This window comes from Saccoglossus kowalevskii, chromosome 10 (assembly GCF_978046115.1).
Source record: "Saccoglossus kowalevskii chromosome 10, keSacKowa6.1, whole genome shotgun sequence".
Classification (NCBI taxonomy): Eukaryota; Metazoa; Hemichordata; class Enteropneusta; family Harrimaniidae; genus Saccoglossus; species Saccoglossus kowalevskii.
Window position 1 is genome coordinate 33,739,100 of NC_140650.1, and position 24,552 is coordinate 33,763,651.

General features: G+C 37.4%; 1 protein-coding gene across 1 annotated transcript; it reads right to left on the reverse strand.

Annotated features, from left to right (window-relative positions):
• Positions 1-22,922: 22,922 nt before the first annotated feature.
• On the reverse strand, positions 22,923-23,930 carry LOC102803544 (substance-K receptor-like). Its single transcript, XM_006821447.1, has one exon. It carries the CDS (start codon positions 23,928-23,930, stop codon positions 22,923-22,925), a length of 1,008 nt encoding a protein of 335 aa, XP_006821510.1.
• Positions 23,931-24,552: the final 622 nt, after the last annotated feature.

A 24,552-nucleotide genomic window follows, 5' to 3' on the forward strand; every position in this document is an offset into this window, starting at 1 on the left:
CAGGAATCACCTTAATTTACCACCTACATAAGTCACCTTAATTTATCACCTACATGAATCACCTTACATAAGTCACCTTAATTTACCACCTACAGGAATCACCTTAATTTACCACCTACATGAGTCACCTTAATTTACCATCCACCTACAGGAACCACCTTAGTTTCCCACCTACAGGAACCACCTTAATTTACCACCTACAGGAATCACCTTAATTTACCATCTACAGGAATCACCTTAATTTACCACCTCCATGAATCACCTTAAATTACCACCTACAGGAATCACCTTAATTTACCACCTACAGGAATCACCTTAATATACAACCTACATAAGTCACCTTAATTTACCACCTACAGGAATCACCTTAATATACAACCTACATAAGTCGCCTTAATTTATCACCTACAGAAACCACCTTAGTTTCCCACCTACAGGAACCACCTTAATTTACCACCTACAGGAATTACCTTAATTTACCACCTACAGGAACCACCTTAATTTACCACATACATGAGCCACCTTAATTTACCATCTACAGGAATCACCTTAATTTATCACCTACAGGAATCATCTTAATTTACCATCTACAGGAATCACCTTAATTTACCATCTACATGAATCACCTTAATTTGCCACCTACAGGAATCACCTTAATTTACCACCTACATGAGCCACCTTAATTTACCACCTACATGAATCACCTTAATTTATCACATACATGAATCACCTTAATTTACCACCTACATGAATCACCTTAATTTACCACCTACAGGAACCACTTTAATTTACCACCCACCTACAGGAATCACCTTAATTTACCACCTACATAAGTCACCTTAATTTATCACCTACATGAATCACCTTACATAAGTCACCTTAATTTACCACCTACAGGAATCACCTTAATTTACCACCTACATGAGTCACCTTAATTTACCATCCACCTACAGGAACCACCTTAGTTTCCCACCTACAGGAACCACCTTAATTTACCACCTACAGGAATCACCTTAATTTACCATCTACAGGAATCACCTTAATTTACCACCTCCATGAATCACCTTAAATTACCACCTCCAGGAATCACCTTAATTTACCACCTACAGGAATCACCTTAATATACAACCTACATAAGTCACCTTAATTTACCACCTACAGGAATCACCTTAATATACAACCTACATAAATCGCCTTAATTTATCACCTACAGAAACCACCTTAGTTTCCCACCTACAGGAACCACCTTAATTTACCACCTACAGGAATTACCTTAATTTACCACCTACAGGAACCACCTTAATTTACCACATACATGAACCACCTTAATTTACCACCTACAGGAATCACCTTAATTTATCACCTACAGGAATCATCTTAATTTACCATCTACAGGAATCACCTTAATTTACCATCTACATGAATCACCTTAATTTGCCACCTACAGGAATCACCTTAATTTACCACCTACATGAGCCACATTAATTTACCACCTACAGGAATCACCTTAATTTATCACCTGCATGAATCACCTTAATTTACCACCTACATGAATCACCTTAATTTACCATCTACAGGAATCACTTTAATTTACCACCTACAGGAACCACCTTAATTTACCACCTACATAAGTCACCTTAATTTACCACCTACAGGAACCACCTTAATTTACCACCTACATGAGTCACCTTAATTTACCATCCACCTACAGGAACCACCTTAATTTACCACCTACAGGAATCACCTTTATTTACCACCTACAGGAACCACCTTAATTTACCACATACATGAGCCACCTTAATTTACCACCTACAGGAATCACCTTAATTTATCACCTACAGGAATCACCTTAATTTACCACCTACAGGAATCACCTTAATTTACCACCTACAGGAACCACCTTAATTTACCACCTACAGGAATCACCTTAATTTACCACCTACATGAATCACCTTAATTTACCACCTACATGAACCACCTTAATTTACCACCTACATGAACCACCTTAATTTATCACCTACATGAACCACCTTAATTTACCACCTACAGGAATCACCTTAATTTACCACCTACATGAACCACCTTAATTTACCACCTACAGGAATCACCTTAATTTACCACCTACAGGAACCACCTTAATTTACCACCTACATGAATCACCTTAATTTACCACCTACATGAACCACCTTAATTTACCACCTATATGAATCACTTTAATTTACCACCTATATGAACCACCTTAATTTACCACCTACAGGAATCACCTTAATTTATCACCTACTGGAATCACCTTAATTTACCATCTACAGGAATCACCCTAATTTACCACCTACAGGAACCACCTTAATTTACCACCTACAGGAATCACCTTAATTTACCACCTACAGAAACCACCTTAATTTACCACCTACAGAAACCACCTTAATTTACCACCTACAGGAACCACTTTAATTTACCACCTACATGAGCCACCTTAATTTACCACCTACAGGAATCACCTTAATTTATCACCTACATGAATCACCTTAATTTACCACCTACATGAATCACCTTAATTTACCATCTACAGGAATCACTTTAATTTACCACCTACAGGAACCACCTTAATTTACCACCTACATACGTCACCGTAATTTACCACCTACAGGAATCACCTTAATTTACCACCTACATGAGTCACCTTAATTTACCATCCACCTACAGGAACCACCTTAATTTACCACCTACAGGAATCACCTTTATTTACCACCTACAGGAACCACCTTAATTTACCACCTACAGGAATCACCTTAATTTACCACCTACATGAATCACCTTAATTTACCACCTACATGAACCACCTTAATTTACCACCTACATGAACCACCTTAATTTATCACCTACATGAACCACCTTACTTTACCACCTACAGGAATCACCTTAATTTACCACCTACATGAACCACCTTAATTTACCACCTACAGGAATCACCTTAATTTACCACCTACAGGAACCACCTTAATTTACCACCTACATGAACCACCTTAATTTATCACCTACATGAACCACCTTACTTTACCACCTACAGGAATCACCTTAATTTACCACCTACATGAACCACCTTAATTTACCACCTACAGGAATCACCTTAATTTACCACCTACAGGAACCACCTTAATTTACCACCTACATGAATCACCTTAATTTACCACCTACATGAACCACCTTAATTTACCACCTACATGAATCACCTTAATTTACCACCTATATGAACCACCTCAATTTACCACCTACAGGAATCACCTTAATTTACCACCTACTGGAATCACCTTAATTTACCATCTACAGGAATCACCCTAATTTACCACCTACAGGAACCACCTTAATTTACCACCTACAGAAACCACCTTGATTTACCTCCTACAGGAATCACTTTAATTTACCACCTACAGGAATCACCCTAATTTACCACCTACAGGAACCAACTTAATTTACCACCTACAGAAACCACCTTGATTTACTTCCTACAGGAATCACCTTAAATTTATCACCTACAGGAATCACCTTAATTTACCACCTACAGGAATAACCTTAATTTACCACCTACATGAGCCACCTTAATTTGCCACCTACAGGAATCACCTTAATTTACCACCTACAGAAACCACCTTGATTTACCTCCTACAGGAATCACCTTAATTTATCACCTACAGGAATCACCCTAATTTACCACCTACAGGAACCACCTTAATTTACCACCTACATGAACCACCTTAATTTACCACCTACATGAGCCACCTTAATTTACCACCTACATGAATCACCTTAATTTACCACCTACATGAACCACCTTAATTTACCACCTACATGAACCACCTTAATTTATCACCTACATGAACCACCTTAATTTACCACCTACAAGACTCACCTTAATTTACCACCTACAGGAATCACCTTAATTTACCACCTACATGAGCCACCTTAATTTACCACCTACAGGAATCACCTTAATTTACCACCTACAGAAACCACCTTGATTTACCTCCTACAGGAATCACCTTAATTTATCACCTACAGGAATCACCCTAATTTACCACCTACAGGAACCACCTTAATTTACCACCTACATGAACCACCTTAATTTACCACCTACATGAGCCACCTTAATTTACCACCTACATGAATCACCTTAATTTACCACCTACAAGAACCACCTTAATTTACCATCTACATGAATCACCTTAATTTACCACCTACATGAACCACCTTAATTTACCACCTACATGAACCACCTTAATTTATCACCTACATGAACCACCTTAATTTACCACCTACAAGAATCACCTTAATTTACCACCTACATGAACTACCTTAATTTACCACCTACAGGAATCACCTTAATTTACCACCTACAGGAATCACCTTAATTTACCACCTACAGGAATCTCCTTAATTTACCACCTACATGAATCACCTTAATTTACCACCTACATGAACCACCTTAATTTACCACCTACATGAATCACCTTAATTTACCACCTACATGAACCACCTTAATTTACCACCTACAGGAATCACCTTAATTTACCACCTACAGGAACCACCTTAATTTACCACCTACAGGAATCACCTTAATTTACCACCTACAGGAACCACCTTAATTTACCATCTACATGAGCCACCTTAATTTACCATCTACATGAGCCACTTTATTTTACCACCTACAGGAACCACCTTAATTACAACCTACAGAAACCACCTTAATTGACCACCTACAGGAACCACCTTAATTTATCACCTACAGGAATCACCTTAATTTACCACCTACTGGAATCACCTTAATTTACCACCTACAGGAATCACCCTAATTTACCACCTACAGGAACCACCTTAATTTATCACCTACAGGAATCACCTTAATTTACCACCTACTGGAATCACCTTAATTTATCACCTACAGGAATCACCTTAATTTACCACCTACAGGAACCACCTTAATTTATCACCTACAGGAATCACCTTAATTTACCACCTACAGGAACCACCTTAATTTATCACCTACAGGAATCACCTTAATTTACCACCTACTGGAATCACCTTAATTTACCACCTACAGGAATCACCCTAATTTACCACCTACAGGAACCACCTTAATTTACCACCTACAGAAACCACCTTGATTTACCTCCTACAGGAATCACCTTAATTTATCACCTACAGGAATCACCCTAATTTACCACCTACAGGAACCACCTTAATTTACCACCTACAGAAACCACCTTGATTTACCTCCTACAGGAATCACCTTTATTTATCACCTACAGGAATCACGCTAATTTACCACCTACAGGAACCACCTTAATTTACCACCTACATGAATCACCTTAATTTACCACCTACAGGAATCACCCTAATTTACCACCTACAGGAACCACCTTAATTTACCACCTACAGAAACCACCTTGATTTACCTCCTACAGGAATCACCTTAATTTATCACCTACAGGAATCACCCTAATTTACCACCTACAGGAACCACCTTAATTTACCACCTACAGAAACCACCTTGATTTACCTCCTACAGGAATCACCTTTATTTATCACCTACAGGAATCACGCTAATTTACCACCTACAGGAACCACCTTAATTTACTACCTACATGAATCACCTTAATTTACCACCTACATGAACCACCTTAATTTACCACCTACATGAACCACCTTAATTTATCACCTACATGAACCACCTTAATTTACATCCTACAGGAATCACCTTAATTTACCACCTACATGAACCACCTTAATTTACCACCTACAGGAATCACCTTAATTTACCACCTACAGGAACCACCTTAATTTACCACCTACAGGAATCACTTTAATTTACCACCTACATGAATCACCTTAATTTACCACCTACATGAACCATCTTAATTTACCACCTACATGAATCACCTTAATTTAGCACCTACATGAACAACCTTAATTTACCACCTACAGGAATCACCTTAATTTACCACCTACAGGAATCACCTTAATTTACCACCTACAGGAACCACCTTAATTTACCATCTACATGAGCCACCTTAATTTACCATCTACATGAGCCACTTTATTTTACCACCTACAGGAACCACCTTAATTTATCACCTACAGGAATCACCTTAATTTACCACCTACTGGAATCACCTTAATTTACCACCTACAGGAATCACCCTAATTTACCACCTACAGGAACCACATTAATTTACCACCTACAGAAACCACCTTGATTTACCTCCTACAGGAATCACCTTAATTTATTACCTACAGGAATCACCCTAATTTACCACCTACAGGAACCACCTTAATTTACCACCTACAGAAACCACCTTGATTTACCTCCTACAGGAATCACGTTAATTTACCACCTACATGAGCCACCTTAATTTACCACCTACAGGAATCACCTTAATTTACCATCTACAGAAACCACCTTGATTTATTACCTACAGGAATCACCCTAATTTACCACCTACAGGAACCACCTTAATTTACCACCTACAGAAACCACCTTGATTTACCTCCTACAGGAATCACCTTAATTTATCACCTACAGGAATCACCTTAATTTACCACCTACATGAACCACCTTAATTTACCACCTACATGAACCACCTTAATTTATCACCTACATGAACCACCTTAATTTACATCCTACAGTAATCACCTTAACTTACCACCTACATGAACCACCTTAATTTACCACCTACAGGAATCACCTTAATTTACCACCTACAGGAACCACCTTAATTTACCACCTACAGGAATCACTTTAATTTACCACCTACATGAATCACCTTAATTTACCACCTACATGAGCCACCTTAATTTACCACCTACAGGAATCACCTTGATTTATTACCTACAGGAATCACCCTAATTTACCACCTACAGGAACCACCTTAATTTACCACCTACAGAAACCACCTTGATTTACCTCCTACAGGAATCACCTTAGTTTATCACCTACAGGAATCACCTTAATTTACCACCTACAGGAATCACCTTAATTTACCTCCTACATGAGCCACCTTAATTTACCACCTACAGGAATCACCTTAATTTACCACCTACAGAAACCACCTTGATTTACCTCCTACAGGAATCACCTTAATTTATCACCTACATGAATCACCTTAATTTACCACCTACAGGAATCACCTTAATTTACCTCTTACATGAGCCACCTTAATTTACCATCTACAGGAATCACCTTAATTTACCACCTACAGGAATCACCTTAATTTACCTCCTACACGAGCCACCTTAATTTACCACCTACAGGAACCACCTTGATTTACCTCCTACCGGAATCATCTTAATTTATCACCTACAGGAATCACCTTAATTTACCACCTACAGGAATCACCTTAATTTACCTCCTACATGAGCCACCTTAATTTACCACCTACAGGAATCACCTTAATTTACCACCTACAGAAACCACCTTGATTTACCTCCTACAGGAATCACCTTAATTTATCACCTACAGGAATCACCTTAATTTACCACCTAAAGGAATCACCTTAATTTACCTCCTACATGTACCACCTTAATTTACCACCTACATGAGCCACCTTAATTTACCACCTACATGAGCCACCTTAATTTACCACCTACATGAACCACCTTAATTGACCACCTACAGGAATCACCTTAATTTACCTCCTACAGGAATCACCTTAATTTATCACTTACAGGAATCACCTTAATTTACCACCTACAGGAACCAGCTTAATTTACCACCTACAGGAATCTCCTTAATTTACCACCTACAGAAATCACCTTAATTTACAACCTACAGGAATCACCTTAATTTACCACCTACAGGAATCACCTTAATTTACCACCTACAGGAATCACCTTAATTTACCACCGACATGAATCACCTTAATTTACCACCTACATGAACCACCTTAATTTACCACCTACATGAATCACCTTAATTTACCACCTACATGAACCACCTTAATTTACCACCTACAGGAATCACCTTAATTTACCACCTACAGGAACCACCTTAATTTACCACCTACAGGAATCACCTTAATTTACCACCTACAGGAACCACCTTAATTTACCATCTACATGAGCCACCTTAATTTACCATCTACATGAGCCACTTTATTTTACCACCTACAGGAACCACCTTAATTACAACCTACAGAAACCACCTTAATTGACCACCTACAGGAACCACCTTAATTTATCACCTACAGGAATCACCTTAATTTACCACCTACTGGAATCACCTTAATTTACCACCTACAGGAATCACCCTAATTTACCACCTACAGGAACCACCTTAATATATCACCTACAGGAATCACCTTAATTTACCACCTACTGGAATCACCTTAATTTATCACCTACAGGAATCACCTTAATTTACCACCTACAGGAACCACCTTAATTTATCACCTACAGGAACCACCTTAATTTACCATCTACATGAGCTACCTTAATTTACCATCTACATGAGCCACTTTATTTTACCACCTACAGAAACCACCTTAATTTATCACCTACAGGAATCACCTTAATTTACCACCTACTGGAATCACCTTAATTTACCACCTACAGGAATCACCCTAATTTACCACCTACAGGAACCACATTAATTTACCACCTACAGAAACCACCTTGATTTACCTCCTACAGGAATCACCTTAATTTATTACCTACAGGAATCACCCTAATTTACCACCTACAGGAACCACCTTCATTTACCACCTACAGAAACCACCTTGATTTACCTCCTACAGGAATCACCTTAATTTATCACCTACAGGAATCACCTTAATTTACCACCTACAGGAATCACCTTAATTTACCACCTACATGAGCCACCTTAATTTACCACCTACAGGAATCACCTTAATTTACCATCTACAGAAACCACCTTGATTTATTACCTACAGGAATCACCCTAATTTACCACCTACAGGAACCACCTTAATTTACCACCTACAGAAACCACCTTGATTTACCTCCTACAGGAATCACCTTAATTTATCACCTACAGGAATCACCTTAATTTACCACCTACAGGAATCACCTTAATTTACCTCCTACATGAGCCACCTTAATTTACCACCTACAGGAATCACTTTAATTTACCACCTACAGAAACCACCTTGATTTACCTCCTACAGGAATCACCTTAATTTATCACCTACATGAATCACCTTAATTTACCACCTACAGGAATCACCTTAATTTACCTCTTACATGAGCCACCTTAATTTACCATCTACAGGAATCACCTTAATTTACCACCTACAGGAATCACCTTAATTTACCACCTACAGGAACCACCTTAATTTACCATCTACATGAGCCACCTTAATTTACCATCTACATGAGCCACTTTATTTTACCACCTACAGGAACCACCTTAATTACAACCTACAGAAACCACCTTAATTGACCACCTACAGGAACCACCTTAATTTATCACCTACAGGAATCACCTTAATTTACCACCTACTGGAATCACCTTAATTTACCACCTACAGGAATCACCCTAATTTACCACCTACAGGAACCACCTTAATATATCACCTACAGGAATCACCTTAATTTACCACCTACTGGAATCACCTTAATTTATCACCTACAGGAATCACCTTAATTTACCACCTACAGGAACCACCTTAATTTATCACCTACAGGAACCACCTTAATTTACCATCTACATGAGCTACCTTAATTTACCATCTACATGAGCCACTTTATTTTACCACCTACAGAAACCACCTTAATTTATCACCTACAGGAATCACCTTAATTTACCACCTACTGGAATCACCTTAATTTACCACCTACAGGAATCACCCTAATTTACCACCTACAGGAACCACATTAATTTACCACCTACAGAAACCACCTTGATTTACCTCCTACAGGAATCACCTTAATTTATTACCTGCAGGAATCACCCTAATTTACCACCTACAGGAACCACCTTCATTTACCACCTACAGAAACCACCTTGATTTACCTCCTACAGGAATCACCTTAATTTATCACCTACAGGAATCACCTTAATTTACCACCTACAGGAATCACCTTAATTTACCACCTACATGAGCCACCTTAATTTACCACCTACAGGAATCACCTTAATTTACCATCTACAGAAACCACCTTGATTTATTACCTACAGGAATCACCCTAATTTACCACCTACAGGAACCACCTTAATTTACCACCTACAGAAACCACCTTGATTTACCTCCTACAGGAATCACCTTAATTTATCACCTACAGGAATCACCTTAATTTACCACCTACAGGAATCACCTTAATTTACCTCCTACATGAGCCACCTTAATTTACCACCTACAGGAATCACTTTAATTTACCACCTACAGAAACCACCTTGATTTACCTCCTACAGGAATCACCTTAATTTATCACCTACATGAATCACCTTAATTTACCACCTACAGGAATCACCTTAATTTACCTCTTACATGAGCCACCTTAATTTACCATCTACAGGAATCACCTTAATTTACCACCTACAGGAATCACCTTAATTTACCTCCTACATGAGCCACCTTAATTTACCACCTACAGGAACCACCTTGATTTACCTCCTACCGGAATCATCTTAATTTATCACCTACAGGAATCACCTTAATTTACCACCTACAGGAATCACCTTAATTTACCTCCTACATGAGCCACCTTAATTTACCACCTACAGGAATCACCTTAATTTACCACCTACAGAAACCACCTTGATTTACCTCCTACAGGAATCACCTTAATTTATCACCTACAGGAATCACCTTAATTTACCACCTACAGGAATCACCTTAATTTACCTCCTACATGTACCACCTTAATTTACCACCTACATGAGCCACCTTAATTTACCACCTACATGAGCCACCTTAATTTACCACCTACATGAACCACCTTAATTGACCACCTACAGGAATCACCTTAATTTACCTCCTACAGGAATCACCTTAATTTATCACTTACAGGAATCACCTTAATTTACCACCTACAGGAACCAGCTTAATTTACCACCTACAGGAATCTCCTTAATTTACCACCTACAGAAATCACCTTAATTTACCACCTACAGGAATCACCTTAATTTACCACCTACAGGAATCACCTTAATTTACCACCTACAGGAATCACCTTACTTTACCACCGACATGAATCACCTTAATTTACCACCTACATGAACCACCTTAATTTACCACCTACATGAATCACCTTAATTTACCACCTACATGAACCACCTTAATTTACCACCTACAGGAATCACCTTAATTTACCACCTACAGGAACCACCTTAATTTACCACCTACAGGAATCACCTTAATTTACCACCTACAGGAACCACCTTAATTTACCATCTACATGAGCCACCTTAATTTACCATCTACATGAGCCACTTTATTTTACCACCTACAAGAACCACCTTAATTACAACCTACAGAAACCACCTTAATTGACCACCTACAGGAACCACCTTAATTTATCACCTACAGGAATCACCTTAATTTACCACCTACTGGAATCACCTTAATTTACCAACTACAGGAATCACCCTAATTTACCACCTACAGGAACCACCTTAATTTATCACCTACAGGAATCACCTTAATTTACCACCTACTGGAATCACCTTAATTTATCACCTACAGGAATCACCTTAATTTACCACCTACAGGAACCACCTTAATTTATCACCTACAGGAATCACCTTAATTTACCACCTACAGGAACCACCTTAATTTATCACCTACAGGAATCACCTTAATTTACCACCTACTGGAATCACCTTAATTTACCACCTACAGGAATCACCCTAATTTACCACCTACAGGAACCACCTTAATTTACCACCTACAGGAATCACCTTAATTTACCACCTACTGGAATCACCTTAATTTACCACCTACTGGAATCACCTTAATTTACCACCTACAGGAATCACCCTAATTTACCACCTACAGGAACCACATTAATTTACCACCTACAGAAACCACCTTGATTTACCTCCTACAGGAATCACCTTAATTTATTACCTACAGGAATCACCCTAATTTACCACCTACAGGAACCACCTTAATTTACCACCTACAGAAACCACCTTGATTTACCTCCTACAGGAATCACCTTAATTTACCACCTACATGAGCCACCTTAATTTACCACCTACAGGAATCACCTTAATTTACCATCTACAGAAACCACCGTGATTTATTACCTACAGGAATCACCCTAATTTACCACCTACAGGAACCACCTTAATTTACCACCTACAGAAACCACCTTGATTTACCTCCTACAGGAATCACCTTAATTTATCACCTACAGGAATCACCTTAATTTACCACCTACAGGAATCACCTTAATTTACCTCCTACATGAGCCACCTTAATTTACCACCTACAGGAATCACCTTAATTTACCACCTACAGAAACCACCTTGATTTACCTCCTACAGGAATCACCTTAATTTATCACCTACATGAATCACCTTAATTTACCACCTACAGGAATCACCTTAATTTACCTCTTACATGAGCCACCTTAATTTACCATCTACAGGAATCACCTTAATTTACCACCTACAGGAATCACCTTAATTTACCTCCTACATGAGCCACCTTAATTTACCACCTACAGGAACCACCTTGATTTACCTCCTACCGGAATCATCTTAATTTATCACCTACAGGAATCACCTTAATTTACCACCTACAGGAATCACCTTAATTTACCTCCTACATGAGCCACCTTAATTTACCACCTACAGGAATCACCTTAATTTACCACCTACAGAAACCACCTTGATTTACCTCCTACATGAATCAACTTAATTTATCACCTACAGGAATCACCTTAATTTACCACCTACAGGAATCACCTTAATTTACCTCCTACATGTACCACCTTAATTTACCACCTACATGAGCCACCTTAATTTACCACCTACATGAGCCACCTTAATTTACCACCTACATAAACCACCTTAATTGACCACCTACAGGAATCACCTTAATTTACCACCTACATAAATCACCTTAATTTACCTCCTACAGGAATCACCTTAATTTATCACTTACAGGAATCACCTTAATTTACCACCTACAGGAACCAGCTTAATTTACCACCTACAGGAATCTCCTTAATTTACCACCTACAGAAATCACCTTAATTTACCATCTACAGGAATCACCTTAATTTACCACCTTCAGGAATCACCTTAAATGACCACCTACCGGAACCACCTTAATTTACCACCTACAGGAACTACCTTAATTTATCACCCACCTACATGACCCACCTTAATTTACCACCTACAGGAATCACCTTAATATACCACCTACCGGAACCACCTTAATTCACCACCTACAGGAACCACCTTAATTTATCACCCACCTACATGAGCCACCTTAATTTATCACCTACAGGAATCACCTTATTATACCACCTCCCGGAATCACCTTAATTTACCACCTACCGGAATCACCTTAATTTATCACCTACAGGAATCACCTTAATTTACCACCTACAGGAACCACCTTAATTTACCACCTACAGAAACCACCTTGATTTACCTCCTACAGGAATCACCTTAATTTACTACCTACATGAGCCATCTTAATTTACCACCTACAGGAATCACCTTAATTTACCATCTAAAGAAACCACCTTGATTTATTACCTACAGGAATCACCCTAATTTACCACCTACAGGAACCACCTTAATTTACCACCTACAGAAACCACCTTGATTTACCTCCTACAGGAATCACCTTAATTTATCACCTACAGGAATCACCTTAATTTACCACCTACAGGAATCACCTAATTTACCTCTCACATGAGCCACCTTAATTTACCATCTACAGGAATCACCTTAATTTACCACCTACAGGAATCACCTTAATTTACCTCCTACATGAGCCACCTTAATTTACCACCTACAGGAACCACCTTGATTTACCTCCTACCGGAATCATCTTAATTTATCACCTACAGGAATCACCTTAATTTACCACCTACAGGAATCACCTTAATTTACCTCCTACATGAGCCACCTTAATTTACCACCTACAGGAATCACCTTAATTTACCACCTACAGAAACCACCTTGATTTACCTCCTACAGGAATCACCTTAATTTATCACCTACAGGAATCACCTTAATTTACCACCTACAGGAATCACCTTAATTTACCTCCTACATGTACCACCTTAATTTACCACCTACATGAGCCACCTTAATTTACCACCTACATGAGCCACCTTAATTTACCACCTACATGAACCACCTTAATTGACCACCTACAGGAATCACCTTAATTTACCACCTACATAAATCACCTTAATTTACCTCCTACAGGAATCACCTTAATTTATCACTTACAGGAATCACCTTAATTTACCACCTACAGGAACCAGCTTAATTTACCACCTACAGGAATCTCCTTAATTTACCACCTACAGAAATCACCTTAATTTACCATCTACAGGAATCACCTTAATTTACCACCTACAGGAATCACCTTAATTTACCACCTACAGGAACCACCTTAATTTACCACCTACAGGAATCACTTTAATTTACCACCTACATGAATCACCTTAATTTACCACCTACATGAACCATCTTAATTTACCACCTACATGAATCACCTTAATTTAGCACCTACATGAACCACCTTAATTTACCACCTACAGGAATCACCTTAATTTACCACCTACAGGAACCACCTTAATTTACCACCTACAGGAATCACCTTAATTTACCACCTACAGGAACCACCTTAATTTACCATCTACATGAGCCACCTTAATTTACCATCTACATGAGCCACCTTAATTTACCACCTACAGGAACCACCTTGATTTACCTCCTACCGGAATCATCTTAATTTATCACCTACAGGAATCACCTTAATTTACCACCTACAGGAATCACCTTAATTTACCTCCTACATGAGCCACCTTAATTTACCACCTACAGGAATCACCTTAATTTACCACCTACAGAAACCACCTTGATTTACCTCCTACATGAATCACCTTAATTTATCACCTACAGGAATCACCTTAATTTACCACCTACAGGAATCACCTTAATTTACCTCCTACATGTACCACCTTAATTTACCACCTACATGAGCCACCTTAATTTACCACCTACATGAGCCACCTTAATTTACCACCTACATGAACCACCTTAATTGACCACCTACAGGAATCACCTTAATTTACCACCTACATAAATCACCTTAATTTACCTCCTACAGGAATCACCTTAATTTATCACTTACAGGAATCACCTTAATTTACCACCTACAGGAACCAGCTTAATTTACCACCTACAGGAATCTCCTTAATTTACCACCTACAGAAATCACCTTAATTTACCATCTACAGGAATCACCTTAATTTACCACCTTCAGGAATCACCTTAAATTACCACCTACCGGAACCACCTTAATTTACCACCTACAGGAACTACCTTAATTTATCACCCACCTACATGACCCACCTTAATTTACCACCTACAGGAATCACCTTAATATACCACCTACCGGAACCACCTTAATTCACCACCTACAGGAACCACCTTAATTTATCACCCACCTACATGAGCCACCTTTATTTATCACCTACAGGAATCACCTTATTATACCACCTCCCGGAATCACCTTAATTTACCACCTACCGGAATCACCTTAATTTATCACCTACAGGAATCACCTTAATTTACCACCTACAGGAACCACCTTAATTTACCACCTACAGAAACCACCTTGATTTACCTCCTACAGGAATCACCTTAATTTACCACCTACATGAGCCATCTTAATTTACCACCTACAGGAATCACCTTAATTTACCATCTACAGAAACCACCTTGATTTATTACCTACAGGAATCACCCTAATTTACCACCTACAGGAACCACCTTAATTTACCACCTACAGAAACCACCTTGATTTACCTCCTACAGGAATCACCTTAATTTATCACCTACAGGAATCACCTTAATTTACCACCTACAGGAATCACCTAATTTACCTCTCACATGAGCCACCTTAATTTACCATCTACAGGAATCACCTTAATTTACCACCTACAGGAATCACCTTAATTTACCTCCTACATGAGCCACCTTAATTTACCACCTACAGGAACCACCTTGATTTACCTCCTACCGGAATCATCTTAATTTATCACCTACAGGAATCACCTTAATTTACCACCTACAGGAATCACCTTAATTTACCTCCTACATGAGCCACCTTAATTTACCACCTACAGGAATCACCTTAATTTACCACCTACAGAAACCACCTTGATTTACCTCCTACAGGAATCACCTTAATTTATCACCTACAGGAATCACCTTAATTTACCACCTACAGGAATCACCTTAATTTACCTCCTACATGTACCACCTTAATTTACCACCTACATGAGCCACCTTAATTTACCACCTACATGAGCCACCTTAATTTACCACCTACATGAACCACCTTAATTGACCACCTACAGGAATCACCTTAATTTACCACCTACATAAATCACCTTAATTTACCTCCTACAGGAATCACCTTAATTTATCACTTACAGGAATCACCTTAATTTACCACCTACAGGAACCAGCTTAATTTACCACCTACAGGAATCACCTTAATTTACCATCTACAGGAATCACCTTAATTTACCACCTTCAGGAATCACCTTAAATTACCACCTACCGGAACCACCTTAATTTACCACCTACAGGAACTACCTTAATTTATCACCCACCTACATGACCCACCTTAATTTACCACCTACAGGAATCACCTTAATATACCACCTACCGGAACCACCTTAATTCACCACCTACAGGAACCACCTTAATTTATCACCCACCTACATGAGCCACCTTAATTTATCACCTACAGGAATCACCTTATTATACCACCTACCGGAATCACCTTAATTTACCACCTACCGGAATCACCTTAATTTATCACCTACAGGAATCACCTTAATTTACCACCTGCAGGACCCACCTTAATTTACCACCTACATGAGACACCTTAATTTACCACCTACATGAATCACCTTAATTTACCATCTACAGGAATCACCTTAACTTACCACCTACAGGAATCACCTTAATTTATCACCAACAGGAATCACCTTAATTTACCACCTACAGGAATCACCTTAATTTACCATCTACAGGAATCACCTTAATTTACCACCTACAGGAATCACCTTAATTTACAACCTACAGGAACCACCTTAATTTACCACCTACAGGAACCACCTTAATTTACCACCCACGTAAGGAATCACCTTAATTTACCACCTCCAGGAATCTCCTTAATTTACCACCTACAGGAACCACCTTAATTTACCACCTACAGGAATCACCTTAATTTACCATCTACAGGAATCACCTTAATTTACCACCTACAGGAATCACCTTAATTTACAACCTACAGGAACCACCTTAATTTACCACCCACGTAAGGAATCACCTTAATTTACAACCTACAGGAATCACCTTAATTTACCACCTACAGGAACCACCTTAATGTACCACCCACGTAAGGAATCACCTTAATTTACCACCTACAGGAATCTCCTTAATTTACCACCTATAGGAATCACCTTAATTTACTACCTACAGGAACCACCTTAATTTACCACCCACGTAAGGAATCACCTTAATTTACCACCCACCTACATGAGCCACCTTAATTTACCACCTACAGGAATCTCCTTAATTTACCACCTACAGGAGTCACCTTAATTTATCACCTGCAGAAACCACCTTAATTTACCACCCAGCAACATGAGCCACCTTAATTTACGACCTACAGGAATCACCTTAATTTACCACCCACGTGAGGAACCTTAATTTACCACCCACCTACAGGAGCCACCATAATATACCACCCACCTACATGAGCCACTCCAATTTACCATCTACAGGAATCACCTTAATTTACCACCCAGGTACAGGAACCAACTAAATTTCACACCCACCTCTAAGAACTACTTAATTTACCCAAAAAATACCTTAGCACACTAGTGTCTACAGTGGATTGCATTGATATAAGATATCATCAATGTATGAAAAATGTGCACATAAATTCTGCACGTTATCAGATGGCAGCAGATCACTAGTATATTTAATATGTTGGACTGCATCATTTGGTTTTAGATTTCAATACAGTCTTTTGCCATTTTTTTTAAATAACAGCTTTGCAAATTGCAGCAACAATAGCAACAACAACCTTAAGTTATGTTGATCTATTTGTAGGCGTCCTGTATGCCCTAATGTCAAGGGTTGCCATAAAATATTGTATTCTATTATAAAGAAACACTCACTATTCACAGGGTTATTAATGCGAACAAAATATGTCTCAACCACTAAAATCTTCTAGATTTCCATGCATTTGATGCAGTCCCGAAAATGTTATTTTTAAATGTTTCAAAGAAGGAGAAAAGCGAAATATCTTAAGGAGGAAGTCTGTACAAACAGCATAATGTGCCAGATGACTTTTTAGGAGATTACAATTCACAATTTCTTATCTGACTTTTCATTGATTACAATTCGTCAGTATTATGTACTCCAGCAAAGGATTATGGGTAAAGTGGATATCTTTACCACTGTTGGTAATTGAGTCAATGGGAATCTCAACAGTAATGGTGGCTGTGATGTATTATTTTGATGTTATTTTGAGTCAATGGGAATCTCAACAGTAATGGTGGCTGTGATGTATTATTTTGATGTTATTTTGAGTCAATGGGAATCTCAACAGTAATGGTGGCTGTGATGTATTATTTTGATGTTATTTTGAGTCAATGGGAATCTCAACAGTAATGGTGGCTGTGATGTATTATTTTGATGTTATTTTGAGTCAATGGGAATCTCAACAGTAATGGTGGCTGTGATGTATTATTTTGATGTTATTTTGAGTCAATGGGAATCTCAACAGTAATGGTGGCTGTGATGTATTATTTTGGTGTTATTTTGAGTCAATGGGAATCTCAACAGTAATGGTGGCTGTGATGTATTATTTTGATGTTATTTTGAGTCAATGGGAATCTCAACAGTAATGGTGGCTGTGATGTATTATTTTGATGTTATTTTGAGTCAATGGGAATCTCAACAGTAATGGTGGCTGTGATGTATTATTTTGATGTTATTTTGAGTCAATGGGAATCTCAACAGTAATGGTGGCTGTGATGTATTATTTTGATGTTATTTTGAGTCAATGGGAATCTCAACAGTAATGGTGGCTGTGATGTATTATTTTGATGTTATTTTGAGTCAATGGGAATCTCAACAGTAATGGTGGCTGTGATGTATTATTTTGATGTTATTTTGAGTCAATGGGAATCTCAACAGTAATGGTGGCTGTGATGTATTATTTTGATGTTATTTTGAGTCAATGGGAATCTCAACAGTAATGGTGGCTGTGATGTATTATTTTGATGTTATTTTTGTTAGCCCTTGCCATCATAATTCATACTATAAGGAATCTTTTCAGAAATCCAAGTTTTCGAATCATACATGTTGCCATGACATGAAATTGTAATATGTTTTTTTGTTTCATAATCCTGACACGCAACTAAATGGTATGCTACAGTATAGTTAACGTTTGTTTTATACGTATTGTTTCATTCCAGCTGCACTATTTATTGATTTTCAGGTGTATTTTAAATGACTCTCTCCCACGAGTATTCGCAGAAATGATGAAAGACTGGTGAATTTTTAGAGTTGTGGATCTCAGACTAGTTTTATCTTTTCCCAGTATAACCGAGGAAAGTTATAATGAGTACCCTCTGTGTCTCATAAAATGTCATAACGTGACGTCACACTTAAGATCTGGTATATAATGTGCTTTGATGTAACCAATCACGTTCGGTAAATATAATAAATTTCCCTATCACTCTGTGTGAGATTTTTCTATTATAATTACTAATCCAAACATTATCATGATGACAGCGTGCTACTTCCCGGAAAATACAACCTATTTGCTTATTAGAAAAAGGATATTAGTTTAAATCTCAAAATTTAGGCTTCAAATTAACAAACATAAAACGCCGCATGTAAAATAGGAAAGAGTTTATTCAGCCTCAATATATACAATCACATCTGTTTTCTGATGTGGATTGCATGGTTAATTGTAGAAAAGCACTTATTAATTTGAGGTAACTTAAAATCTGCATTGCCATAGTAACTACAATACATCCGGGTATCTAACAGCAGACAACATATGTACACACGCACATAGCGTGGTTAGTAGGATGTTTGAATGGATTATTCGTTGCGCAGTTGCATAACTCTTACCAATACAATTACCCTAGTCAGAGCAAATTATATAATTAGTTTTCCAAAATACATTGAATGATAAAACAACAGAACCATAACATAGTATTACGTGATATTTCCAAATGGTGCCATGATAAAAACCTTTAGTTTTGAATTCCGTAATCTGTAGTGTACGTACAAAATTCTGTGAATATATAACAAACAATGGTGCTTCATATTTTCTCCAGGAATGAATGGGTGACAAATCGAAATAGTCAATCTATACTTTTTGATTCGTTATAACACAATGTTCCAATGTAGAGACGATACGTGAACATCGTCCAATCAATTATTTTTTGTAGTCATGTAAAATGAAAAATGAAATGTTTATTTATTTTGATCGCAACATTTATTGTTCACCATTTATGACACTTGAATTGTACAGTTGAGTTTGATAAAGCTAAGCGTACACATAGTATGAATAGTAATAGTATAAATAGTAATAGTGTAAATTATAATAGTATAAATAGTAATAGTGTAAATTATAATAGTATAAATAGTAATAGTATAAATAGAGTTAAAGTTGAAATAACATTCGATTATGGTAGTCAGATACCGCGTGTTGAGAATAAGATGAATTATGATTTATCGAACATATTGATCTTCCAATCCCAGATTTAATCTTTCGATGTACAAAGCAGAAGAACTACACATTTGTTTGTATCTCTCTTATTTCAATATATTATTTATCTAGTTCATTTAAGTAAATAAACAATTCTGTGCAAAATAATGCTGAATAGGTGCCTAACTAAATATCTGGTATTTGAGTAGTGCTGAGGGTATTCGTAGGGCTAGTAAATCAAGTAACACTCTCAATGTATGAAGAGCATGCCTTAATGATATACTCAAATACTAAACAGAATAAATAAAATATAGAATATGGAAACTACATGCGTTAAAGCGGTGCATTATACCGCCCATGAAACTCACAGCTAGGCTACATACGTTTATATATATACAGTTCTTATATAACGACGACATGGCATTTTCTATTATAAAATTGGTTGTTTGATTCACAAATACAAGGCGGTAAAAGTTCGAAAAGTGAATTAAGTAAGACAAGTTGAGCTTGTTCGTGGCGTCCTAGAATAATTCATCTCGATGTCGCTACTTTTAGACATCTACTTCTTTTGAAACAACCACGAACCGTTTTTTTCTGCTACACATCTTGAATATATTTTTTAAATGTCGAATTCTGAATTTGAATACATCTATCAAATTATGAATTTATATACGACACGGCACCTATTACTTAGCCACAAAATCATATACAACTTAACATTGTCGTCAAGAACTTATATGATTTTAGATGCTGTACGTAGACACTCGCAGCCGTTAAATATAAATTCATTTAATGTGACTGGCCGTTTTTTTTAGACATTCAAATAGACTTTTTCTATGAGTTTTAGGATATCAAATCTTATGCATTTTATTTTTATGTGTATTTTGACCAACATCAAGTATTACTAATTTGCAAACTTGGCAATGATTCATGTTGCAGGTTCAACTCACTCTATGCACATGAACTAATTATAATTATAAAACACACTCAATGGAATCTATGCATGTCCATACTGTTTTGGTAATAGTGTTTGGATGTGAAATCATACATTCAAGAAATATTTTATATTAAATATTACAGAACAGGATATAAAGAACATTGGTTACAATGATGAAAAATGAACGTAAGTTCAAATAAATTGAAATCAGAATCTGATATCATATATTTTAACGTATTATAAACAGTAAACTGGATATAGAAAATGACACAATTGTGTGACAAAACTTAAAACCATTTAATTTATCATTTGAAATAAGGTTATTTTCAGATTCTCGCATCGTATGTTGAAGGTGATGTTTATCAACTCATTGAATGTTCTCAAAAGCAAAATATTCGATATGTTTTTCATTGTTAACATTTCTGCAAAAATATCAATAGTCATAGCTACCACCTAGAATCTTCAGATGATTCCCGGATGCTAACACCCGAATCACGAGATATTTCCTTAAGAAAATCAATTTTAATGTTAATCAACAACAAGTATTTCAATTGATTTGGTGGTAAGCAACAAGTTTAGTTTTTTGCACTGTCAATGCATCAACTTTGAGGTATTCTCATTATAACCTTATTATTATACATCTTTTCCTTCGTAGGAAACATCGCGGAAATGCCGAAGTCCAAAAAGTTTAGAACATAATCAGCGAGTCTGGTTAAACCCTGTTGGCAGTCATGTTCAAATCGCTTCATATTTGAAATTCACATTTCCTTATATGGTAGAATGAAAATACCCCGTAAAATACTATAAAACTTATGACGTTACAGTGACAGATGTATAATAATTTTGAGTACGAGCTGTACGTGACGTCACATATTCATCTTCTCGGTGTCTACGTAACATGAACAACACCGAGTGTTATCGATTTGATGCCGTCTTTAAAATCAGAAACAACTCCTCGTAACGTTAACTTCGTTCTAGTTATTATTCTCCGAGGCCGCCTAATTGTGCCTGATAACTATACTTTATGACGTTTGTGTTGGGTCTCCAATTGTTATTTCGCCTTCGTTCTTCTTTTTGCAGAATAACCGAGTGATTCCTTTCTTAAATTGTTTATACTGTATAGAATAAATGATGGGGTTGACGCACATATTACAGAGAGAAAACACAACGGCAACAAGGTAAAAGTTATCCCCGAAAGTTAGGGGCATTCCACAAGTATATAGAATATTGTAAACAGTCATTGGAAACCAGCAAACTAAAAATGTAATAAAAACAATACAGAGCGTTTTCACGACATTTTTTCGCGCTTTGTCCCACTTTGCTGTGCGGTTTGCGTCGTGTGGGTGGCTGGAAATTGTATTCAGTGGATCATCTGGGCTCACCTTGGCTTTTAGGGCTATCCAGATTTTGATATATGCAAAGGCCATCACTCCCAGTGGAACTATTGTCTGTACCATGGTGTCAAAAAACAGCATAACACGACTGGTTACCGGATTTTCCATTGATGTAATACAGTAATCATCCTCTTGAACAGACAACACAATCCAGTATGACATGTATATCGCGGCTATGAGCCATTCGGCTAAGAACACCATCCATAACTTACCCCGACTGAACTTATTACGGTGAACTACTGGATGCACGATACCAAAAAATCGCTCGAGAGATAACGCTACTAAGTTGAAAGAAGACACGGTTACTGGTGTCCAGATGAAGAACTCCGACCAGTACAGTCTACAGAATAGAATAGCAGATATGCTTGTAGGGTCGATGTAAAATTTAGGACTGAGGTACTGAAACGAAAATGCTAAAGTCGATAGCAAGTCGACTAACGATTGATGTAAAAGAAAATAGTTGGTAAGCGTTCGGAGTCGTTTAATTCTTGAAAAAATGATTAGAACAAGAACGTTGCCAACCACACTTGTTATGGCAACAAAGTAGTATATGACGGTCAAATAAACAGGAGCGTCTTTCCATGTCCAGAAATCATATTCATAACTGTAGCTAGTCCACGAATCGTTGTAATCCATAATGCAACGTCTGTATACATACAGTCAGTCAATCTTCACTGCCTCATTTATCGATGTGCAGATATACTGATCTGGAAATTGTAAGATTTTAATGTTTGGTTAATATAGAATAATCTATATGCATTGATATAGTTCTTGCACAATCCGACACATTCAAATCAACTCAGCGGTTCCACTTTGATGGTGTTACGATGCACGGTACATATTATGTTACCATACACAGTTTATGTGTACATGATAATATACTGAATGAAAGTTTTCTACGGTGTCACGTGTCTATTTAGCAACACTACTCTTATATAGCGGACTAATTTATACTGACTGGCTGACTGACTATCTAATAGACTGGCTGGCTGGGGCGGGCTGGGTTTATACTGGAGCAGAGACAATAACGTAGTAATCCGTGTATCATGCGTTAACTCTGGCATTCCAAATTCATAAATTAATGAGATGATTGTCAGCATTATCACGAATTCTTAGTGACTGACGTATATTTGTGCATAGAGCATATTTATTTTACTGGACAGACTATATGTTAATTTTATGTTATTTGTAAAAATATACAATGGACAATGTTGAGTTCAGATGAAACACTACAAGACCCAACCGGAGTTGAAGAAGG

Coding starts and splice junctions, on each gene's coding strand:
- LOC102803544 (XM_006821447.1), bottom strand. CDS start 23,930: ATGGATTACAACGATTCGTGGACTAGCTACAGTTATGAATATGATTTC.